Source organism: Gavia stellata, chromosome 7 (assembly GCF_030936135.1).
Source record: "Gavia stellata isolate bGavSte3 chromosome 7, bGavSte3.hap2, whole genome shotgun sequence".
Lineage (NCBI taxonomy): Eukaryota > Metazoa > Chordata > Aves > Gaviiformes > Gaviidae > Gavia > Gavia stellata.
The window spans coordinates 25,640,043-25,662,853 of record NC_082600.1 but is presented as its reverse complement, the minus strand read 5'-3'; the positions used below and the strand labels follow the sequence as shown (position 1 = coordinate 25,662,853).

Here is a 22,811-nt window from a genome sequence, read left to right as displayed (position 1 = left end):
GCAGCAACAAGCTGGATTTAAAAAGATCCCCAGCTGGAACCACAAATACAGACAGTGATGTTTAAAACTGTTAGTCCCCTGGAGAGAATCAGGAAACTCTCTTTATGACCCCCAGAGTATTTGTTTTTCCAACAGTTTCCCAGCTCAGCATGAGATTCTCAAGGGCAGCAACAAAGAAGTTTTCACTTTGCTCAAATTAGTTTTGACTGGTCCCCCGGTTCCCAAGGTGATAATTTAACACCTCATTAACAAGTGCATTATTGGAGGAAATTCAAATGAACCTATTTTAATATGTTAATTGAATGTTTTCAACCACAGCCTGCACAAGGAGTATTTATTTCCCCTTTCGAGTACAACAGCAGCCACTGCTTCCATTTGTTGATCTACTTCTAACAATAACAAGGTACAAACCTTATTTATAAATATACTATAAGCTACTTAAAATTCAATTCCAAGTGATGTAACATGGGCTATTCCTTCATTACTGCTTACACTTTATACTGGCATATACTTCTGGCTTGTCTTTGGAAAGAAAAGGGGAATTTTACAAAACGTCCAACTTAAAGAAACCTATTGATTAGGCAGCTGATTGAACTTCTAAGGTCATATCTTCACTTGAGGGCCTGATTAACCACACAGAGGTTAAAATACTAATTGCAGTCTTTTCTCCCCTAGAATTTAAGCAGATCAGGCTTGGTTCTGTTTCCAGCATGCTTCTCCCTGTGCATATTAACAGCATAGCAATGGTCCTGTCTTCTCAACAGCTCAGTTCTCTGCCAACACAGCTGTACATTCTTATTCGTTTTGGCTATAATTGGATTAACTACCTTTTCTGATTTAACTCACTCAAGTTTATTGTACATAGCAATAGCAAGACTAGATATCTGTTTTGTTTTTTTTTTTTTTAAGGTTTCCTCTGACTAGATGTAATCAACTACTAGCTCTTCACAACTGAGGTGCTCAGATGAGACAAATACCAATCAAACTATGTGCAGCTAACTGACTAGCCTTCAAAGGTTAGTCATTTATTTCTGATAGTTTAGCAGCTGGGATGGCCTATGCAACTGCTACCTCCATTGCATGCAACATTAGAGCTAGGTAGGATAATAATCCTTGGTTTCTACAGTGCTGAAGAGAATGTTCATTCAAAATTTAAGTGCCATCTTGGACAAGGTCCATCCACAACTTATTCTATGCTATGTAGGGCGCTGTGATTGGGTGTGGAATATTTGCCTCCCGAAACTGAGATGGAATACAGTAAACTTGTTATAAACATCAACACATGTAATTACTTATTGAGTAAATGTCCATGGAAGGAAGTAGTTCACCTCTTTTACAAGCCATTAACACTGTCAGCTTTAGGTCAAACTTAAAACACTCCTGGATTTAAGGCTCACCTTCAGTTTTTAATACACAGGAGAAGAAATTATGTTTCATCTCTGAAGGAGGTTAACCAGTTCCTAGACTGGTTTCACCTTGCATGTTTTGATTTGCCCACATCTCAGTCGGGTTACTTTATGATTTTCTTCCACTTGCCCACAGCGATGTTATCAGGGCAACAAACAGGCTGGGTCCTGAACACCAACAGTGCTAACAGAACTCCAGTTGCACAGGATATATCACTGGCTCTTATGTAAATCACAGAAAGGAGCCGACTGGATTCCCAGTCCTGGTGAGACTGTTACGGTGAAAAATCCAGCTTTCAACTCAAACCAAACCACTGATGCTGAAAAATTCACTCAGACAGGTTAAGTACTTAATATCATAAATCCCAACAATGTATCATTCATCAGGACAAGCACCAAGCGGTCTCATTTTCCCTACAGTCAATTTAAATAACCCAAACACCACATGAACAGCAAGAATCAAGTGGCTCTACACTGCAAGTTTCCAGAACTCCATTCTAGGAATCAATTTGTCATCTTTGTGTATATTATGACCCCAAAAAGTCTGCTTATTGTGTCTTTTTATTATTACTGTTTAAAAAAGCCCCTTTATCTACAAAACTATCTAAAGTTCATTCATCTTTGTGGCTGAACAGAGAGAAAGAGCAGCATCCACTGAACTGCTGACAAGCATCTGCAACACTGGCTCATTAACAATTCCAACTATAGTGACTCTGAATTGGTAAACCAGCTCCAAAAATCTGCTTTTGCGGAAAGAAGCCTTCTCCATCTCTCCTACTCACCTTGCTCTACTATATATCAAATCCAAATGTGATGACATGCGAGATACCCATGTACATTGTCACTGGAGTTCTCTGAAGACATGCTATGTGTTCAAGATGTTCAACACTCTTGAGGACAACTGTTCCATTGAAGAAATTCTCAAAGTGATCACAAATCAAGTATGTTTTCTTTAAGACTACATGATGGTCTTCTAGCCAATTACATGCAAGACAAGTAATGCAAAGTAAAATAGGACAGACAAACAGCATTGAGCTAATAATGTAGAGGAGTTTCAGAAGCGGTACTGGAAGCACCATTACTAAGAACCCATAACATGGCTCTGCCATCGCTTTGGCTGTTGGAGTGCTTTTTGCAGTCTGGATGAAGGAGCAAGTAATATACTTGAATTCATATATAATTATATTCCCATAACTGTCTTCAGAGAGATTGAGGCTTGCTAGTCACTTACATGCATTAACAGTACAGAGAATTAACAGATTAGTTTGAACAGAAATCAAGATACAAAAAACTACTGTCCCAATTCAGGCAGCACATTTACATGCCATCCATCTTATGTTCTCTACAATTCAGCTTTTCATAGCATCTGTATTTTGTCTGTGCTGCCTCCTTTTTAGTCACTGGCAGCTTGCTAGAAAGATCTGAAAGGAGATACTTACTTTTTTTAGTTACGTAAAGTTTTAGTAACTACAATGCTTTATATTGTAAGTTTAGAGCTTCCAGATGTTTCATTAGATTTAGAAATAATCTGAAGTATAAGAGGAGAAAATTAACTTGCACAATAATACACAAAAACCCCCTTTCATCCTCAAAAACTAATTGCTTCCTACTACTTATTCCTCAACCACAGGCCATCTCAATCTGACCTCACAATTTCCACAAAGGTTTGATGCCATGGAGGACAGCAGCTTTTACAAATAGTGTGTGGTGAACAGAAGCAGGCAGACAAAGAAGCCGCAAAGGCTCTTTTCAAGAAAGCATTCTTGAAGCCATTAAAAAGATTTAGCTGTGGCCCCAAAAAAGTGGGGTTGGGAGCTAGCCGTCTACTGTTCTGATTTCAGCTCCAACTCCTGTGCCCTTGTAAAACCATTGCCCTATCTCAGTTTTCCTTCATCCGTTAGTTCAGCTTGGTTAATTTAAAAGCAGTGAAATTTTCATAACACACAGTTGATTCAGAGGTGCTTACCAGTGACCCAGTTAACACTATTTCTCTACTTGTCTTCCACAGTCAACGACTCTTACCAGCATCACTCTACTCCACATTTATAGTCAAACCATCTGCAGGCAGTGGTCCTCCAGAGCCCCACCCGTAATTCCACAGAATCCAAACGAAGTTTTTCAGCCAAAGCCCTTAAACTAGGAAAAAAAACTTTGTCATGCTATCACTAAGCAGCTGCTCAATTCATCCAATTGAACTTTTGCCAACTTCATCCACAGAAAATGCCTACAAAGTAATACTCTCTCTAAAGCCTTAAGGCAATTAAAAAGTGCATGACTGAGAAACAGCACTGTGCAGAAAATGAACAGAGAAGCACTTTCATGCAGTGATCATCTTGTGAGGTGCTTATCCTAGCTGAAGGCTGAGTTAGATGCTTAGAAAGCCAGTAACACTTTCAGGAGACCTTTAGCTGAGAAATCCTTTCTGAATATGAGCAGACAGGACTTTGGCTATCCAGCTGTTATATCCAGCACTTCAGAAAAGCGCTACAGTTTATATAGAAATCAGATGTAGAGAGGCTTCTTTGAAGTGACACAGCTTTCAAACACCAAACCCACTTCTCTTCTCAACAGAAAGAGTGGCTAGGAATTCTGGTACTCCTTAGCACCAAATCAACAGGATGTAGCCTGACATGCATTTTAAGCAACAGGACAACAAAAAAGGCTGTTTGAGTTATTTTTTTGCCACATTGGTTCCTGATCTGGGTGCCCTTCCAGCTCTGATGGATCTAGCGGGCATAACAGCAGGAGAACAGTCTGGAGTGGAAGTTGCTTCCATTCTTCTGGCTTGAACGACTATCACACTGTAGCCTCAGAAAGGGGCAAAAATGCCTTAGTTTGAACACTGCAAACAGCAATCAGTTACACATTCCTTGCTTCCCACTTCATTAAGCAAAACAGATACTGGAAGAAACCCAAAACAAGCAACGCCTGAGCAGACCACAGACTGTTGGCAAGTCATCAGCTAGAAAGAGCTCAAACAGTCACTTTTAAGACGACAGCAAGACCCAGCCCTTTTGCACAAATTTTCATGTAGTTTGAAGCTTGGTTAATATCCGTTCTTGAGAGCAGCACTGGGAACAACTCTTGGCTGGTACAGGTATCTCACATGGACCACTCAGAAGCACTCAATACTAGCACAGATACAGGCTGCTGCCTGGCTGTACTTGCCTCAGTGATGACTTCTCTATTGAGCAACCAGCAACATCAATTGCTGGCACTTAACTCTGTTCTCAATGTAAGCAAACCGAATGAAACCTGTTATAACAGAAAAATTCTTAAAGTCATTTCTCCAGCGAGCTTTTTCACTGTAGAAGTTATCTGTCATGTTAGTTGGTCAGATGACCAGTGTTCAAAAACAAATACAATTCTTCAGTATACACCACCACCTCGTGGCCAGATGCCTGAAACTCCCATAACTGAATATATTCTGCAGTTTGAATTCTAAAAGCCTCTGAACTGAACGCCACTGCCAGATCCTCAGCAAACTACACTGTCTTCCTATGGGAGCTCCTCACAACTTTTTAATTACCTGTGAAGAGGGAAAAGTATCCTACGTGCAAAGTGCTGTACCATTTCAGTTTGAAGGCAGCTTACACATCGTAAGTGCAAGCTATTTACTTCATGCTATAACCGAAGGAAGCTGCTACCTACTAGGCAAACGAGACACAAGATTTGTAGTTTTGACTTTGAATGCATCGAGACTAGTACAGATTTCCCCTTTGATACTTTCATAATGAAAAAGGAAAACTAAGACAATAAAGACGAATATGCTGAATTTCTTCTCCTGGTGCATTAAGTCTACTGATCTTGAAAACTGCCTCTAGCTCAAGTAAAAAAGGATTTCAGAAGCATTCCCGTATTTACTTTAACTGAGGTACAAACTCTAAATTATACTAGAGATGAAAATCAAAAGCATTGTCCCCTGCAGTAACCAGCACACAAGACTGTAAAAGATACACAGCAAAATACTCTGACAGCAATCTAAAAAGTGAGGCAAATAACAAATGACAATGGGGAAGAGAAAGAAGGAGGCTAGAAAAGCTAGACACAGAATTAAAAAAAAAAAATAAAATCAATACAAGACAATACTGTGTCTTAGACAAGACTAAGATGACTTACCCCTAGCTGGAAATTCCTTATGCTGTTATTAGGCTGATCTGTCAAGCAGGATAGTAAGTTGGTTTATTGCTCCAGAAATTCCAAGTCTACATGTACTAACAGATAATTATGAATGTGTCTACTGAATGAGTTATCTGTCAAAGTGATAAAGAGCCTCTGTTTGGCTTTCCCCTTCCACATGCTTACTATTATAAAGACTCACCAACAGTTGTACCATCTTCACCCATAATGCACTTCATGGAGGTGATGATTTGCTCCACAACAGGAGGTGACAGTGATGTTGCATACACAGCACTGTGAGAGTATGTCCTGAGGTAATCAATCAGTTCCTAGCAAAACATAAGAGGCATCAGACGTTGCCTTCCCAGCACTCAGAGAAATGCTTTGTTGTGTCTTAATCACACAATAAAACGGGCCACAAGAAACCTCTTTCAGAATGTCCTGGAAGAGAACAGGTCTCTCAAGGATTGATTTTACGGTACAAGTAATAAACAGTTGAAAAGCAAACAGCAGGGACATGACAACCCACAATTATGTCACAGGGCAAGAATCAAAGACAAATGCCCATGACAGATTTCTTTAGCTAACACCACCAGCATGGGATTGCAACACGGTGTTTGCATTACTCAAGCTGTGCACAGGCTGTGTTTCAGAAGTGTTTATTGTAACAGTGGGAGTATAAAACAAATAAAATAGTGGGGAGCAGGATCCATAGGTACTTATGTATCATACTCAATATAATTGTTTCCCCACAAAAGTCACCAAACAAGGGAATAGGTCACAAAATATTTTCTCCCATTTATCAGCACAATATAAATAAAGCAGCAGGTGTAATTTAAGAGTGCAAGAACCTCAGCCTACTCCTCCTGCATTTTCCAGTTAAAACACACCTGCTACACTTATTAGAGGGTAAAAGCAGGTCATATAGGAACAAAGGACCAATACCCCATAGATCTAGGCTGCTTGTTGTTAACTGTAACAAAACCACTCTAAAATACCCAGAAAAATATCATAAAGCAAAATATTATAAAGACCAGTACGAATTCCAGGACAGATCCTGTCTTCTGCTACCATAAAAGTAATAATGATGGCCCTGTACATAGCACAAGCTGGGAACATATTATAGAAATATGTGGAATTATTCAATTTTATGTTGCTGCCTGCCTGGAGTAAGAGTTAAATGAAAGGAAGTTGTAAAGGGACTTCGAAATAAACTAGGTAAGAAGATTTAAGGCCTTTTACCTCTGAAACAATCCCTCAAATAGTAGCTAAAACACAGTTGCGAAGGACTTTTAGCTGCTTCACCTTATGCCAAGGGAGTTAATCCCCACTAGCACACTACCTTTGGAAAAAGATTAATACGGTGCTTTCTTCTGGGGAAGATGTCAGAGTAATTTTAATACAACCGTGTAAACTCCCAAAGAGGAACATCTGCAAGTCCCATCTCCATTTGGATGGGCTAAAGTAACTGTCAGTATTAGTATTTAAAAATTATTGTCCTGGTAGGGAAATGGTAGAATTTTACTCTCAAACAAATCTTAGAAGCCTGATCTGTGAGATACATTTGAGGATATGAGAAAGGGAACACATGCAGTTGTCTACACCATCTGTCCCAAAAGGAGGGGTTGGGCAAGGGCAACACTTTTTAGCAGTATTTTCCAATAGAAGAGAGTCAGCAGCCAAAAAAAAACCCAACAACCACCAACCCACAAACAAACAAAAACCCCCAAAAGGGAAGAATTGTCTTTTTAGAAAGCAAACTGTTTGAGTTCAGAGGAAGTCAATTCTACCAGACTAACCCAAGAAGGGGATTCTCCTCCAAACAGGCTGAAAAACTTCAGCTTTTGGCATTTTTCCTGCAAGTCTCATTAAAAGTAACATTAAGAAATCCCTGCTTCCTGGCTCCAAGCAGTTCCTAAAAAAATATTACACCACTACTGTAGACTCTGCGAACTGAGATCATCGCTGACCATGTGAGCACTATACAGTTATGAGGTATTTTACTAGACTAGACTCTTCTGCATTGCACAGAATTTCACTATACTAGACAGTATGTAAAATTATGAAACAAATGGACAATCAGGGTACTTGAGAAACAGATCAACTTTGAAATGCATAGTGAAGGACTCCACCACCAGCCTGAAACAGCCATGAGATTCCCAGCTTTTTACCTTCTTGCCCCCAATGTATCCTCCAGCAGCTCCAAAGCTTTTGGTGAATGTTCCCATCATAATATCCACATCTTCAGGACTGAGTCCAAAATACTCCACCACACCTCGGCCACTGGGACCCAGGGCACCTATACTATGAGCCTCATCAAGGTACAGATAGGATTTATACTTCTTCTTAAGGGCAATCACTTCAGGCAAACGGACTATGGATCCCTCCATACTGTTGAGAAACAGAAATTCAGTGTAAGCTGATTTAATGGTTGGGGCCTCCTTATAGAGCCTAAAGTCGCTAAGTTTTCTTTTCTTCACTCTGTCAGTAATTATGAACACATGACATTTGCTAGACACATCATGCTCTGCAGAGAGATGAAAGATAACTCCTCCTTGCACCTGGGGCCCAGATCTCTACTTTCTACCTGTTTAACATCTCTGGGATGCTGACATATGGATTAAATAGTAGCAGCAACAGTAAGTTAAGGCAAAGGAATGTGTTCAGTGACAATTTTATAAATGAATTATCTCTTTTTTACTTCCACCCTAATGTCAGTATTCTGATCTGACATCTACTTACCTGTTAAGTTTAAGAACTGACTAGGCTCTCATTAGTAGCACTCCAAAACACCCCATTTTGTGCTGAAAGTCACTATGATTTAAATGCCTAACACAGCTAAGCCTATTACATGCTCCTACTCACTCTCAGCAAAAACATTCAATTTGGGCAATTCCATTCACACTAGCATGATCTAGTGAGCACAGAAAGAATGGAATGGACAAGCAATTTAAGACCTCAGCTCTGATGTAAATAATCAGTTTAGATTAATTAAATTTCTACAGTCTTATCAGGATGTGGGAAGCATTGTGATAACACCAGGTACAGCTACAGTACTACCAACAGAAAGTCCAGGATGTGAGACATACATAGCTCCATTTAATTTGCAGATGAGATTAATGAAGTAACTATGAAGTGACAATATTTGTAGTTTGATTTGGTAAAGGAACCCAACTACTACGCAGCTAGATCTCATGTGGAGTGTCTTAGGAATATAAAGAATAGTTTGTACCTGTATATTCCTTCCACCAAGATAAGAATTTTTTTCCAGGGCCTCCGTGTACGAGGTTGCCCATGCACAATAGCATCTTTGAGCAGCTTCTCCAGGCTTTGCATATCTGCACCAGAAATTATTGTTAAATGGTACCAAAACAGCTACTAGCTTGAGCTTTGACATGACTAAGACAGCAATACTCCAGAAACGCACAAATTGCTCCATTGTGGAGGACAGACCATACATAAGTCAATAAGCATGGTCTTCATCTAGCTGTGGGCCCACAGATGAGATTAAAGGGAATGGGTGACTGTATGAACTCCAAGGAAGAATTTCATCATCCTAAGCTAAAAGCAGAAGTTAGAGCATTAGGCACAAACAGCAAACAAGGAAGGTAGAAGGGGAAAAAAAAAAAAAAAACCCAAAAAAAGGAAGGTATCTCATTGTGAGGAAAAGAGAAAGCAATTTAGGTAGTAAGTGTGTCCTTGTGGATAGAAACAACTCAAAAAAGAACAAGCAAATTTAAGGATAACCAACTAAAGGTAAGTAGAAGAAAGACCAAAGTGCAGGACAAGAAGGGGAGCAAGCGTACTTTTTTTATTACTTTGTTTAAAATTGAAGGGACTGGAGACGTGGAACAGGAAGCTACTAAACCAAAAACAGAAAAGGAAGAAAAAAGAACCACCAGTGTAGGAAAGATGACAGTGCTTAGCATACCAGAAACTAGACAGATAAAGTTGTTAGTAGCAGCGTATTCTGAAACCTTACTAGCTTTGGCTACGAACACTTGACAAGATCCTAGGAGACCAGACTAATGTAAGCAAATAAATACACATGAAATCAACCCTGAAAAACAACCTGAGGAAAGGAGTGGAGATGGGAGTAATCAAACCATAAAAGCTAAAGTGCTGAGGAGGAGACAGATATAAACACTAAGGCATGAAAAATAGTGCAATCATGAAAAGAGGACTGGTAGACTAGGGCAGTTGTAGCAGCGAGAGGAACTTGAGAACTAGACTAGAAATTATACAGCAAAATAGGTCAGTTAACAGACTGTTAAAAGACAGCTAATGCTCAGAAAAAGACAAAGATGAAGAAGTCAGAAGTGGAGTCTCTGCCTCCAACAAATCTCTGAAGGAAGAAAGTACAAGTTTAGTGCAGTTAGGGAGAACAATGGAATATAAACTTCTGCTCTGATCTCTCAAGGAAGAGGAAAAGACCAGGAACTAGGTCTGACCTTAATAAAGAGAACAAACTGCAGAATGAAGTAGGGGAAAAAAAGAAAACATTGAACAGGGATTTTAAGGGGGATTTTTCGTTTTTTTCCATAATTTCTAAAAAGCAGAATATGAAGGAAGCCATTAACATCTCAGCAAAATGAAGTTAACTAAGGCAGCATAGAGCGTAACAAGAGTAGGACTGAGAACACATACATAACTATGAATTGAACATCATTTTGACAGGCTAAGATCATTGCCTGTATTTTGCCTTCTGATTCCAGCCTGTTACTCCATTGTCTTTCACAGATCCCCACCATCTATAAGGTTTCTAGAATATCCCCCAATCCCACCATTGCTAGTTTGTACCCCATTCCCACAGATCACCTATTCTTCCTCATCACACCAGAGCTTTTAAGTCCTTCTCCTTATACCCAGAACTATATTTGTCACCAGTGTTCTCTGAAATTCTGGAACTGGATGCAATGTTCGAAGTATGTCTATACAAATGCAAAAGTTGAATACAAAGCTTTTGTGATCTTGCCCAGCAATCAAGATTTATGAAGAATTAAAAAAAAAAAAAAAATCACTTGATGTTACAGTAAGCTCTACACTTCTGTAAAAAAAATTATTCAAATTATAGAGAACAAGAGAGAACACAAAAAGAAACAATAAGCACAGCAGAGGATCCACTATCAAGTAAGACAGAGAGGAAAATAATTGCAGCTACCCAAGCTTTGCTGTCATCACCACACACTTCAAAGAGAGCAAGAGTCATCATGATCTCAGAGATTGATACTATAAAGAGCATTAGGAGCAGCTGAAGAATGAAGGTAATGGCTTTACTAGTCAAGGACAACCAGGTACCTCTTTCACTGAGAATAACAGCAGGAAACCCTAAGTATTTTTAATCTGAAAGTTATTCTAAGTATCTCCTTTGGAGGAAGCTGAAACTAGCAAAGTGAAAATTCTGTGTATTTTGGAAACAAGTACTTAAAGCAAGTAACTCAGTGAAATTACTCTATGCTTCACATCCCAAAAATTCCTTTTGTACTACGTTGTACCAATGCATGGCCGTCTAGTTTAGCTAGGAGACTGCATTCGTAAGCTTTCGTACTTGTAGGATCATGTTCATTCACTTTCTTATCCCCCAAATTGTAACCTAGACCACTACAAGATTGCATTACTATGTGACACGGACTGTTAGAATAGTCTAATCATGCTGAGCTATCCAAGTGACCAGAAGCCATGTTAAAAAACTAGTGGCCCTAGACTTGCCAAAGGGCAGCATGTTCCTCTTCATATGCAGAAGATGTAAGCCAGAACAGCTTCAGGGTAAAAGTGTTATTAGTTGAGACTGAACATGTCAAATAATATCCAATTCAGGATGATTAAATTCTCAGCAGCAGCCATCTTCTGACCTTTCAGGTAACCAGCAATTGACTTCCTTGCATGAAATTGGATTTCCAACTACCAGAAGATAGAAGAGATTGTATCTGATCTATAGCATCTGCAGAAAGCCAGACTCCACCATCTGATACTTACTGTTGTGCTTAAAGATTCGAATAGTCGCTCCTGACAGTCTTGCTCCGAGCACTAGTGATGCATGATTCAGTTCATCACTCAAAATCAGACAGCCCTGAATTAGAAGGGAAAAGAGGAACATATTGAAAAGGTTATGTTTCACAGCCAAGTATAACACCTTTCAGCTCTGAACTGCTTAGAGATCATTTAAGGAAAAAAATAAAAACGTATTTCCAACATAAATGCAGCTAGTCCAGGCAAGACTAGCTAAGAAACAATTTGCAGCCTCAGTATAGCAAATAAAAATGCACAACTACTGTCAACTGAAAGAACCACTTAAGTTTCACTTTTTCCAGAAGTCCTGCAGCTGAATCTGCCTGAATATCTCATGTTGATGATTAGTACTCATCCTCATGTGCAGCCAGGTAAAACAGAGAGGAGAGCAGCTCTCCACAGTTCACGCAGCAAGTCTACAGTGGTGATAGGAAACACTGGAGTCTTAGATTGAAGACCTTATCAAAGTTGCACTATTTCTTATATTAGGAGGTAACCAGTGACTAAACCCATGTGTGCTCAGTGGTACCAAAGAGACTAATTTTCTTTAACGAACAGAACTATTAAGTACTTTGTAGATGGAGGTAACATACAAGATACAGGAAGTGAAATTGGAAAGTTTTCTGAAGCCATTAAACATTACATTGGATTTGTTTGCTTTTTCAAAAAAGGGTAGGTCTATCCTTGGACAAATATCAAAACAGGATATGTCCGTTTTGAGAGCAGCAATGATAACACGTCAACAGCTGATATGCTGAACATTTAGTCACAGTGTTATCGCTGAGGTCTACAAGGAATGCATATTGGGGGATTAGTTTGTAAGAGAGCAATAATATTTCTAAATAACCTTGGGCCACTCCAATTACTATGCAAATCTGCTGCAACTCTAGAAGTGCCTCTGTTAACTTAAAAATCCAGAAAGCATGTCAAGATGCCGAAGATTTGACACTAAACACATGCTCATTCTATGTTTCACTATTAACAACTAGTGGAGGGAAGAGTCAAGAACATTTCTTCTCTGCAATGAGTTACCAGAAGGGACTGTGAAAAGCATTGCCTACAGTTACACAAGGAGGTGTCACAGACAATAGGAGTATTTTCTCCACAATAAAGGAAATTTTGCACTAGAATTGCAACGTACCTAGAAATATTCTACATCCCGGGAAAGCTTGAGACAGGTTTTCCCCAGGAACTGCACTAAATCTCAGGTCTTCAAACTGCTGTTAAAAGGATTCACACTGCATATTTCGGGGAGTTTGGCATAAGAAGCATAGAAATCTCCAACTAGCGTTTGCTCTTTGGAACTACTATACCAGACAAGGAGTATGTATACTATGTCACAGGGCATTGCTGTTAAACACTACTGTATCAAAAACTGAACATAATAATCCAGTACTAGTATGGTTCTTAAATGGTAGGAAGTAGGAAAAGTGATAGATTAAAAAAAGAAGAGATTAATAGTCTAGAAGGAGCTTCTCCATAAAAACAAGTACGAGCTTTTGGTAGAGAAAGAAGATTTAACAAATCAATGAGCAGCCTCTTTTCACCCCCCTGTAGCAGAAGAGGACATTCAAGTAGGCAAAATAAACTAATTTAAAACTGAAGAGGAAGTAAAGAGTCTAGTATTGTCTGCCAGTAGGGAGAGAGCAAAGGATCAAAGAAGCCACTGGTACAGTACAGCAATAACTGAAGATTATACATAAAACTGAGTGCTGCTACTACAATAATAAGACTTCAGTTGCATTTATCAGCAAACTTACATTTAGAGAGAGTACAGAAGACTAACACTAATTGGAGATCACACTACTGGTATCCAGAAAAACATATGCCAGGGAAGATCAGACTTACCAATGCATCCTACAAGGCAGACGCAGAAACTGAAGTGAATGCCACATTTTACCTCAAAGTGCTGCATACATGAATTGCGTAATTCAGTTCCGAGCACTTAATTTCAGAAACTAACTATACATGGAAATTAATTTGTTTTCTTACAACCAAAAAAAGATCCTTCAAGCACTGTTGCTCTAACTTCATTATCTAGCCTCTGTCAGCCCAGAGCTTTGGTGAAAAGCTCTGCACTAAAGGCAGTACAGAATGCTGTTATTAGCTAGTTACAGTAACTACATTAATGACACTTATTCCAAACCAGGCAAGTTTCAGCATCTAGCTTAGCCTCAAATGGTCTAACAACTTCTGACAATGTAATCCTCAAATCTCACATTATCTGTGGTCTAGACTCAGCATACTTGGCAGTGACTGTACTAGGCAGCTGACAACCTGGCTGTCAACAGCGGGTCTCTCCTGTTGAAAACTGCCAGGTGCAGAAAGACCAGTTTCTAGTGATGCTTTAACAGTGCTGAAATATAACTTTCAGTGTACACCAACTATACCTGTTTTAAGCATCTGCTTAGTAGAAGCTGCTGTTAACAAGGCACAGTGAATAAAGATCAACTAGGTAATGCTGATGAAGCTTTTGAGTTCTTTTTGCTGAACAGCGCTAATCAGATTATGGGGTAGAGTTGGCTCCTAGGATAGGGAAGTCATATTTGTTGCTATTAAAAGATAATTTAGTACCAACATAAACCAAGCGTTTAAGAATTCCACAGAGCAAAAACAGACCAGGTGGTCCAGTATTATATATATGTGAGTAACTTTACTGCAGTGGTTTGTGTTTTAAGCTAATTAAGTTGCAATATAGGTGCCCAGATACAATGTAAATAATTATTAGCTTCAAATCTTATCAGTGACTGTCAAAGAAACTCCTTCTGGCCAAATGCAGATGCCATTACTGATTAAGCTTGCCAAACCTTCAAAAATTTGTGTTCCAAGCAGCTTTGCACCTGAAAATGTATGTAGGACATGCAAAGACACAAACCGTAGTAACATAAATGGGAGCCCAAGAATTTAATCAAGCATGGGATTCTCTGGGCTTTTCTGAGGACTCTATCAAAGCATGGTGAAACACGCTGTAAACACACAGCCAATTGTGTACTGGGTGGTGCCAGAATTCAGGATTTATGTGAGTCCTTATTTGCAGACAATGAAGAAATCAAAGGTGCAGTGAGAAACAACTTCAGGCAGCCAAAAAAAAGCATTTAGTGAACATTCTGAACTGCGAAATGGTTCATTCGACAAGAACTCTTTTCTTCAGAAGAGAGCATTTTCTGTTTGGAGTATTCACCTGAGTATAAGGGCACTTGTAGTGTTATGAGGCAGAAGCTTCTTACTACTTTAAATAAAATACACAAAAACTAAGTACGCTCGTTACTAACACAGTACAGACTGCTGTATCCATTTATGAAAAGAGTTGGTTAAGTAAACATGCAAGTTATGTGCATGAAAACAGGTACATTACGTGCCTTGGAATTTACTGTTCAGATTCTCCCAATGGTTTTAAAAACTGTTGAAGTTCAAATGTGAAAAGTAAGGAGCTGAATAAGGTGTCTCAAGAGTATTCTCATAAGGTATTAAAGATATACAGTAGAATCCACATACATAGAAAAAAAGATTGAGTAACTTTGCAGTAATGGGCAATTTGTACTGACTTACAACAGACAGAAGTCTACTTAAATGTATCTGACCATGTGTGTTCTGAATCCAAAAGGTCTCACAGAAATCATGAATCATTTTTCTGTTGAGGATGAAAAAACGGTGAGATGTGGGAAGACAAAAGAGCAGAAAAATGCAAGTAAAAGATACGTCAGGAGTAACATAAGTTGTTCAAAATCATAACACTGCAGAGGTATTTGACCCCAGAAAGACCAGATTTGAAGCACTGAATTTCTCTCTGGCATTGGACTCAAAATCATCTTTCATCATGGAAAGCATCTGATGTTTAAAACTTAACAGATCAAAAGAAAAGAGGCATTATGTAGACAGCGCAAATAAAATAGCATGCAGGAAGACACTACAGCTAGTCAAGAAGAGATTCACCAGGAGGAAAAGTTGCCGGGAAGAACAAGGCAGCAATTTTATAACCTGTAGATATCACATGTGGAAGAATTTACAAAGTGATCTCAGGAAGTGGAAAAAATAAGTAAATGGAATAAAGGGAAAATAATTCACTACACAGGGATAAAGAATTCCAATAGGCTAGTAGTATTAGGCTAACAGTGAATCATTTTCAAAAAGAGGACACAGTTCCAGTACTTGCACTATTTTAGTCTAAGTAGGAGCTAAGAGAACATATATTTTGCATCAGAAGATGCAAACAAAGAACTCTCTTCCATTTCATTTTCCAACAACTGAAAAAAACCATACTTTGAGATTCAGGACACTCAGGCTGCATTGTGTACCGTTCTATGGGGCACAGAGTAGACATCAGTCTTTACATTTGACCTTGTTTCTCTGAAACAGCTTTTCTACTAGGATTTTGCTACTTCAAAAGGAAGGATTTTTCAGCTGTCACTCAAAGATAATAAATTCTGTATGTACCAACATGCAATTCAGCTTATCTGTGTGTCTCATTGACACAGTCACTTTTTAGTGTCTCAAGAGCATCAAAATACCTTCAGCCAATCAGCCTGTTAATCAGCCACCATTTCATACACTAATGAGTAGCCTGGGGAAGCAAGCCTTAACATGCTAGGCTCTCTCCCAGAAAGAAGGCAAGATCTAGGCTGCTACTTGTCCCACGGATGCTGTTTCCCCTAAAAGATTTTTGCAAAGGTTAGAGATGCATACTGTGACCTATAGTTTCAATAGAGAATATCTGCAGGGGTTGCCACTGAAGAGAACCAAAACCAAACAAGTAGCTTTTAGAAAACCCAACCAGCAGAATCTTTGTTAGATGAGCTTTTGCCAGTGACTTAAGCCATACCTTGCCAACTAAAGCAGGAATGTTCATAGAGTTGGTTGCAAACCCCATTCCGTATGCCATTGCAGATTCCACACCTAGGAACCTGGCAACTAGCTTTTCCAGCTCCTCATGTTTGTCCAAGTTTCCTGCACATAAAACAAATGAGAAATTCAGAGTGAGAAGAAGCTTTCACTACTGCTATATTCTATGAGAAGAATTTCCACCAACCAGGCTGCTCTTTATTTAAAGGCCCATAAGGGAACAGTGGAAAAAAAATATATATGAAAACAGAAGTGAGCCAACTGCTGTGCCATGTAAACTAAACCCAGCAAGTCAGTTTGTCTTCACTAAAGTAAAAGCTTCTTTATTGATTAGTCTGAAGTCCAAAAGCTGGAACAAGTAATGTTTCAAAGACGTACGATCAGATTAAAGACTTTGCAACATACATTCAGGGAACATCCTATCTTGCTCCAACTCACCCATCTCCTGCCTAGTGCTGCACACCCCAGCTCCATACTGGGACAGAACTTTAGCTGCTGCTTCTTGGCAAGTCCCAGCCTTCTGTGCAAATCCAAGGTAGTTGTAGGAACCCATATTAATAATGTCCTTTATCACTCTCCCTGTGTACCTGTATTTTAAAAACATCGCAAGTTAGGATACCAACAATTAAAAAAATTAACTACACCAGAAGATTCTTATTTCAGTTTCCTAGAATATACGCTGAAATGTTAAAAATCGGTAGAACCAACCATTAAGTTATTTCAGTACTGCCCCTCAAACTGAAACTATTAGTGAAAAAAGATGCTTTCCTTATCCTACAGTCTTAAACTAGTTCCCAGAAGAGTTTACATTAAAAGGTGAGTTTGCTATCATATCTAAAATTGCTTGAGGCTTCTCAATCTGTTTGTTGTTTCTCTGACATGTTCCCCCCTCCATCCCAGAAACATACAACTTTCTTTTCAATTACAAAATAAGATCTCTAGATCAATTACCTTGGCAGCCCCTCAAGCAGGATATCCTCTAACCACAGAAAGGAAACACATCTGGCACTGCTGTGCTAACAATACGTGACAAGGAGATTAAGGAAGAAGTTTAGCAGAAAAAAAGTTTTAATTATTTTGCCCTTGAAAGCCAAGGAAAGACACGAGTAGTTTCACCAAGTACTGTGCTGCAAACCTCTTCACACCAAACTTGTGATATGTCGTTTCCAATTGTAAAAATCCTTGTTCTTGCATTTCTGATTTTGTTTCTACAGACTACTTCATTTCTGACTCAAAACAATTGTGTTAAATTCAGTTTCAGGCAGCAACATTTACTTCAAGTGTCAGGACTGATTCTAAATCAACACAAAGTCACAAGTAGCAGTGCAATCCAAAGTATCTACTCCAGGTTCTGGTCATCACACACAAAAGTATTAATTTTATTATAGGTGTATGCCCATGAAATCTTAACACAGTCAGGAGCCTTAGTAGGTAGCCAAAAGTTTATACACAAATAATCACCTTGGTGGCCAGATGTGTTTCAAAAGAGCAAAATTCATTGATTCAAGCCATGGAAAGCTTAAAACAAACACGATTCACTGCTCCTTTAACCTCACAGCCTGCAACTTGCTCATATAGATCCTCTACTTAAAGATAGCTGTTGGAAGTCTTTTCTTCAAGTTTGACTCACGTGAACGTCCAGTTATAGTCATGGGAAACTCTCTCCATCATGTCCACTTTGGCCCCTGGCACACTGCAGATTGGACGGTTCCAGCTGTCCCTAATGCGCATGTAGAGGTTTCTGTTGTAGAAATTTTCAAAGTCCTGGTACAATGGGACAAAGTCCTGAAACACATCAAAAGCACTCAAAGTAAAAGGAAAATATATATTACAGCAAACTAGGAATAAGAGGATAAGTTGTTTCTGTCATTTGGGTGTAATTTATAAATGAAAAAAAAATCAAGAAAACTCAAGAAAAAGTTAAAGAGTTCTTCATCACAAGCCCTGAAACCAATTCCACCCAAAGTGTTTTTAGTTCTGGAAATCCATGCCAGTGCAAAATTATGTGAAGGTGAGATAGCAGCAAAACTGAAGAGATTCATCTGCTAGTGCAAAGTCCATCTGCTAGATGTGATTTCCACATTTTTTAAACCTGCAAATCTACTATGCCCCCCAGATTTCCTCAACAGTAGGTGCTTATTTGTATATAATTTAAGTAGCTCTGAATCTAAAAGCCATCAACCACAACTAGAAAAAAAACAATCATGGCATTAGGTCATGCTTCAAGTTAGAAAGCCTCAAAGAATTCTAACATATAAGAGAGGGAGTGCTGAAAGTAACACAGAAACGGAACTGGGAGCTCCTAATGACCCAGTGAGGTCTTGTTCTCTGAACTCAAATTGGACTTGAAATACTTTGGCTCTCTTTCCAGATCTTGCTAGGCAGTTGAGGAGAGCATTTCTCTCAAAACATACAATAACCCCCTTCGCAAAATGCATGGGCCTATAACCTTTGCAAGAGATTTCTATTCAACCTTCAGAGTAAGCAGAGCAAGGGAACATACAATTGCTTTTTGGCACCAAACAGTATGCATTGCTCTACTGAATACACAATGAATTTGAAAACTGAGGTACTCTGCCGTTTTGTTCTGTACATAAGAAATGCATTTAATGTAGCAGCACTAGCATTATTATAGAGGTTACCATTAGAACTTTCCATAATTTTTTGTTCTGAATCCAAGCTAGTAAGCTACATCATGGCACCTCTCTTCTGCACAGCTTATCAGCACTTAAGTCCCACAGGATTTCTTTGCATGAGCATTTCCTGAATTCTAGCTTCCCTTCCAACATTTTTCAGGAAAACTAAGTGACTGTCTTGAATGGATAACACACAAGAATGTCAAACTAACTGTGACAGCAAGGACATATGAGTACTCAAGAACATTTTTTTCTGGCCTACTCAAAACGCTCCGAAGTCATGAGATTTCCTTATTACTATTCAATTAAAAGGAAGTTTGATACTCAGTAGCGATAAGAATGCATAATTCATTTGCCACTGTTGAAAAAAAACCTAACAAAACAAAAAAAACTTTTTAATAAGCTACAAAAGGAAAAAGTAGAATTTATGACAAAGGTAAGAGCTAGCATAGCATTTCTTCCTGTTTTTCACAGGAAAAATACAAACATGGTGAGGGGCATTTTATTTTTGGTGACAGGATAAGCAAGACAATATCTGTCTGACCAAATGCTACAGTGACTGACATTTGCACCACTGAAGCAAAAGTGGGAGTATTTATGCCAGCTTTTTAATAACAACTCAAACAAATGGGCACTGACAAACTTTTACTTACAATGCTCAACTGCAGGAAGAGTACTTTTTTCTTTACCTTCCTATTTTAATGATTTAACAACTTTGTCCTTTCAGTTTGGAGTAAAGGAACCATCTAGGTCCACCCCTTTGCATCCTCCTACCAGCAGCTGCACAGGGAAGATGCAGCCCAAAAGTGCCAGCTTCTAAGCAGACATAGTTGCACCTAAGCCCCCTTCTGATTTGCCTGTGCATAATGACATGCCAAAAAGGCACAAAGATATTAATTTTCATCATTTCAACTATGGAAAAACAACCCAAATTTAGCCAGTGATCACTCCTCCAGGGAATCCCAAGTATGCCCTTTCTCAGCAAAGACAGACAGTGGGAACAACATTTCTATGAGCTAACACACATGGAAGGGCAATTATTTCTTCCGTGTTCCTCTACTTAAGTATCGTTTTGCATTATTTCACATGTGCCAGGTCTTCTCTGAAGGCTCCCTCTCAAGAGAGGTTAACAGGGGTAGTAGGTCAGCTAACACAAAGCTGTAGTCCCCTAGATAATCATTAGTTTTCTGAAGCAGCTACACAGCTCTATCCTTCCTCGACTTCAGTGTCTCATGTTGTTCCAGGCAGAAAGTGGGTTTCAAGGCTGAATCACTAACAAACTGATCACTTCTACAATGGAGAAAAACATCTTGGTATTGACAAATGCATTCGGGAACTTCCTTCATATATGAAAAGTTACGTAGCTACTGTACTCTATTACAAAGTGTTGATATGTATGGAAGTTCTTGTAGCAATATACTAAGAAGATCCTGATTCATGACACAAAATCAAAATAATTATCTACAAGTGTCTCAAACCCTCTCCTGTATCACTTGCAGAGGGGTGGGGGAAGTGACAAGATCAAGAAGAAACTCTGGCACATTAGCAGATCAATACTTGAGGGACTTATACTTGTATCTAAATATAATCTGCTGAGATCCTTCTAAGCATTTTCAACTCCCCTTAACCATCTTTGCATGAGAATTCAGCTTTGCAATAGTTACTCAAGCACACTAACTATGTGACCCAGGAAACAACTGAGATTTTAACCAAGGTTCTTGGCTAGAAGCGAGGCTGGAAATGAGTCATTATATCAACTCAAGCAGGTATGTCTGGGCTGATACAGTCCAATCTCACCTCAGATTACAGATCAGATGGAGCATGTTTTATTTTGAAACCCAAGGTGACAAAGCAGGAAGAGTAACAAGCTCAACTGGTGAGATAAAGACAATCACCCACAACAGGTTGACACCACCAAGATACATAACGCAAGTACGCTCTTACAAGCCAACAGAATAACTAAGTTTAAAGTGATTTAACTGTAAGTAGAGAAGTTCTCTGAACCTAATGGATTATGATAACAAAAAAGGTGTTTTAAAAGTCAACAAGAATTCAAGGAACAAATTATGAGTAAGGTCTAATATGGGACACTGGCCTTGCTTTTTGGGGGTACCAAGCTGTAAGATTATAGCAAAGGGCTCTAAGTGAGGCATCAGCTTAAGGCCAGCCCCTTTGTTGTCCATCCCGCCCCTCCACAATAAACCACCCTCAGCTAGCTCTCATGAGAAAGTTCCTTGGAATAGGACAGGCAGGAAATGTTATTTTGGCACAAATCAAAACTGGATTGGCTATTTCCTCAGTAATCCTAAACCCACCAAGAGGTTCTCATAACACATGCATCTGAACGCAAAAACATAAATGGTAGGGATATCATGCCTTTATAAACTGGTACTGACTTTTGGAGTTTGAGAGCCCTCTTTGGAGCTGGCATACAGGACCAGATGGTTTGCCTGGTTGCTTTGGAGGTTGGGTTTTTTTTGTTTTTTTTTTTTTTATTCTCCGCTCCCCAATCTTTCTAGAGTGTGGCATTTCAGATGGAGAGTAGAGAGGACAGTACACCAAAAAAAGACCACTTAAATTCCTCATAGAAATTAAATGTTTTCAATCTTTGAACCAAGAAAAAACATTTGGGGAGGGAAGGGGGACAAAAATCTATCAATCCATACTATTTCAGATTTTTTGCATGTACAGCCACAGTGCTGTGCTGCAACAGTGTCCTACTGCTGGAAGCAATCACTGTCACCTTTAAATGGCCTTCAGAGCTTATTGTTATTTTTCCATCAAGTTCTCATCCTACTTCAGATCCAACGCTCTTTCTAGCCATAACAGACCCTAAGAATATCAGCCTGAGATGGAACAACTTCATTTGGAGCAAAAATATTCTAGGAGTGAGTTGATTCTTCGAGCAGTCTTCACAGAAAGCACAGTCAAACAACTGCAAAGGTGATACTGTTTCCAAAGGAGGAGCAAAAGCAGCATGTTCTTTCATTTGAATTCATATGAACACGGAGCTAAGTCATCCTAAACAGCTCCATTCCTGTTGATTTAAGTCTAGAACACATGGCCTATTAGTAAGGTGATGCCTGATGAAGAAACCCAAGTACTAGTGGTCTCCCAGAAACCTGAAAGGCATAGCAATTTCAAGAAAGAGTGAAACAAGGGAAGAATACAATTCTCCCTTGGGGTGCAGCACCTTAGCACAGGTAATTTGGGAATCCAAGATTTCCTCATACTCTAAATTAATGCTACAACAAGTGAAGGTCATGAGAGCTTTGTAACCATGAGCTTGGGGCACAGTGACATGCAAATGTAGTGATTATGCTGCTTTTACAGCAATGTTTTCACAGCCTTTCACCTAAACTAACAAATGGTGCCACAAGCACAAGCCAGGCTTATCTGCAATTCACATAATGCGTTCCCTGATAACACAAAACTCACTCTGAATGGAAATCAAGTAGACAATTGCAACAAATTTAAGGCTTCTAAAAGGAAACAGAAAGACTAGTTCCATCTCGCTGCTACATGAGTCAAGAAAAAGTGGAGCAATAACTGTGGGTAGCCTTTATACCATCAGGAGACCTCTGATGAGCTATATAGATGTTAACGCAACACTGAGCAAAAGGCTCCAGTTTACTGCCCCAAGATATTTCTACAGCTGGATTCCTGTGAACAAGTGTTTGAAAACCCCACATGCTAGAAACATATTCTAACTGGGCAAGCTACTGAGCATGAAGAGGTATGTTAGAGAGTTACTGGCCCCATTTCCACAGTTGCTCCCATATACAAAACGTACAAGGTAATC

At 39.1% G+C, this 22,811-nt stretch overlaps 1 protein-coding gene across 1 annotated transcript in view; it reads right to left on the bottom strand.

Annotated features, from left to right (window-relative positions):
* SPTLC2 (serine palmitoyltransferase long chain base subunit 2) overlaps positions 1-22,811 on the bottom strand; it is a 73,145-nt gene that overhangs the window by 33,962 nt on the left and 16,372 nt on the right. The window contains exons 3-9 of the mRNA XM_059819724.1: positions 18,004-18,158; positions 16,812-16,960; positions 16,354-16,478; positions 11,502-11,595; positions 8,758-8,863; positions 7,697-7,916; positions 5,728-5,854 (exon numbers count right to left, since the gene is read on the bottom strand). Coding sequence (XP_059675707.1) covers positions 5,728-5,854; positions 7,697-7,916; positions 8,758-8,863; positions 11,502-11,595; positions 16,354-16,478; positions 16,812-16,960; positions 18,004-18,158 — 976 coding nt within the window. The remainder of the gene's footprint in view (positions 1-5,727; positions 5,855-7,696; positions 7,917-8,757; positions 8,864-11,501; positions 11,596-16,353; positions 16,479-16,811; positions 16,961-18,003; positions 18,159-22,811) is intronic.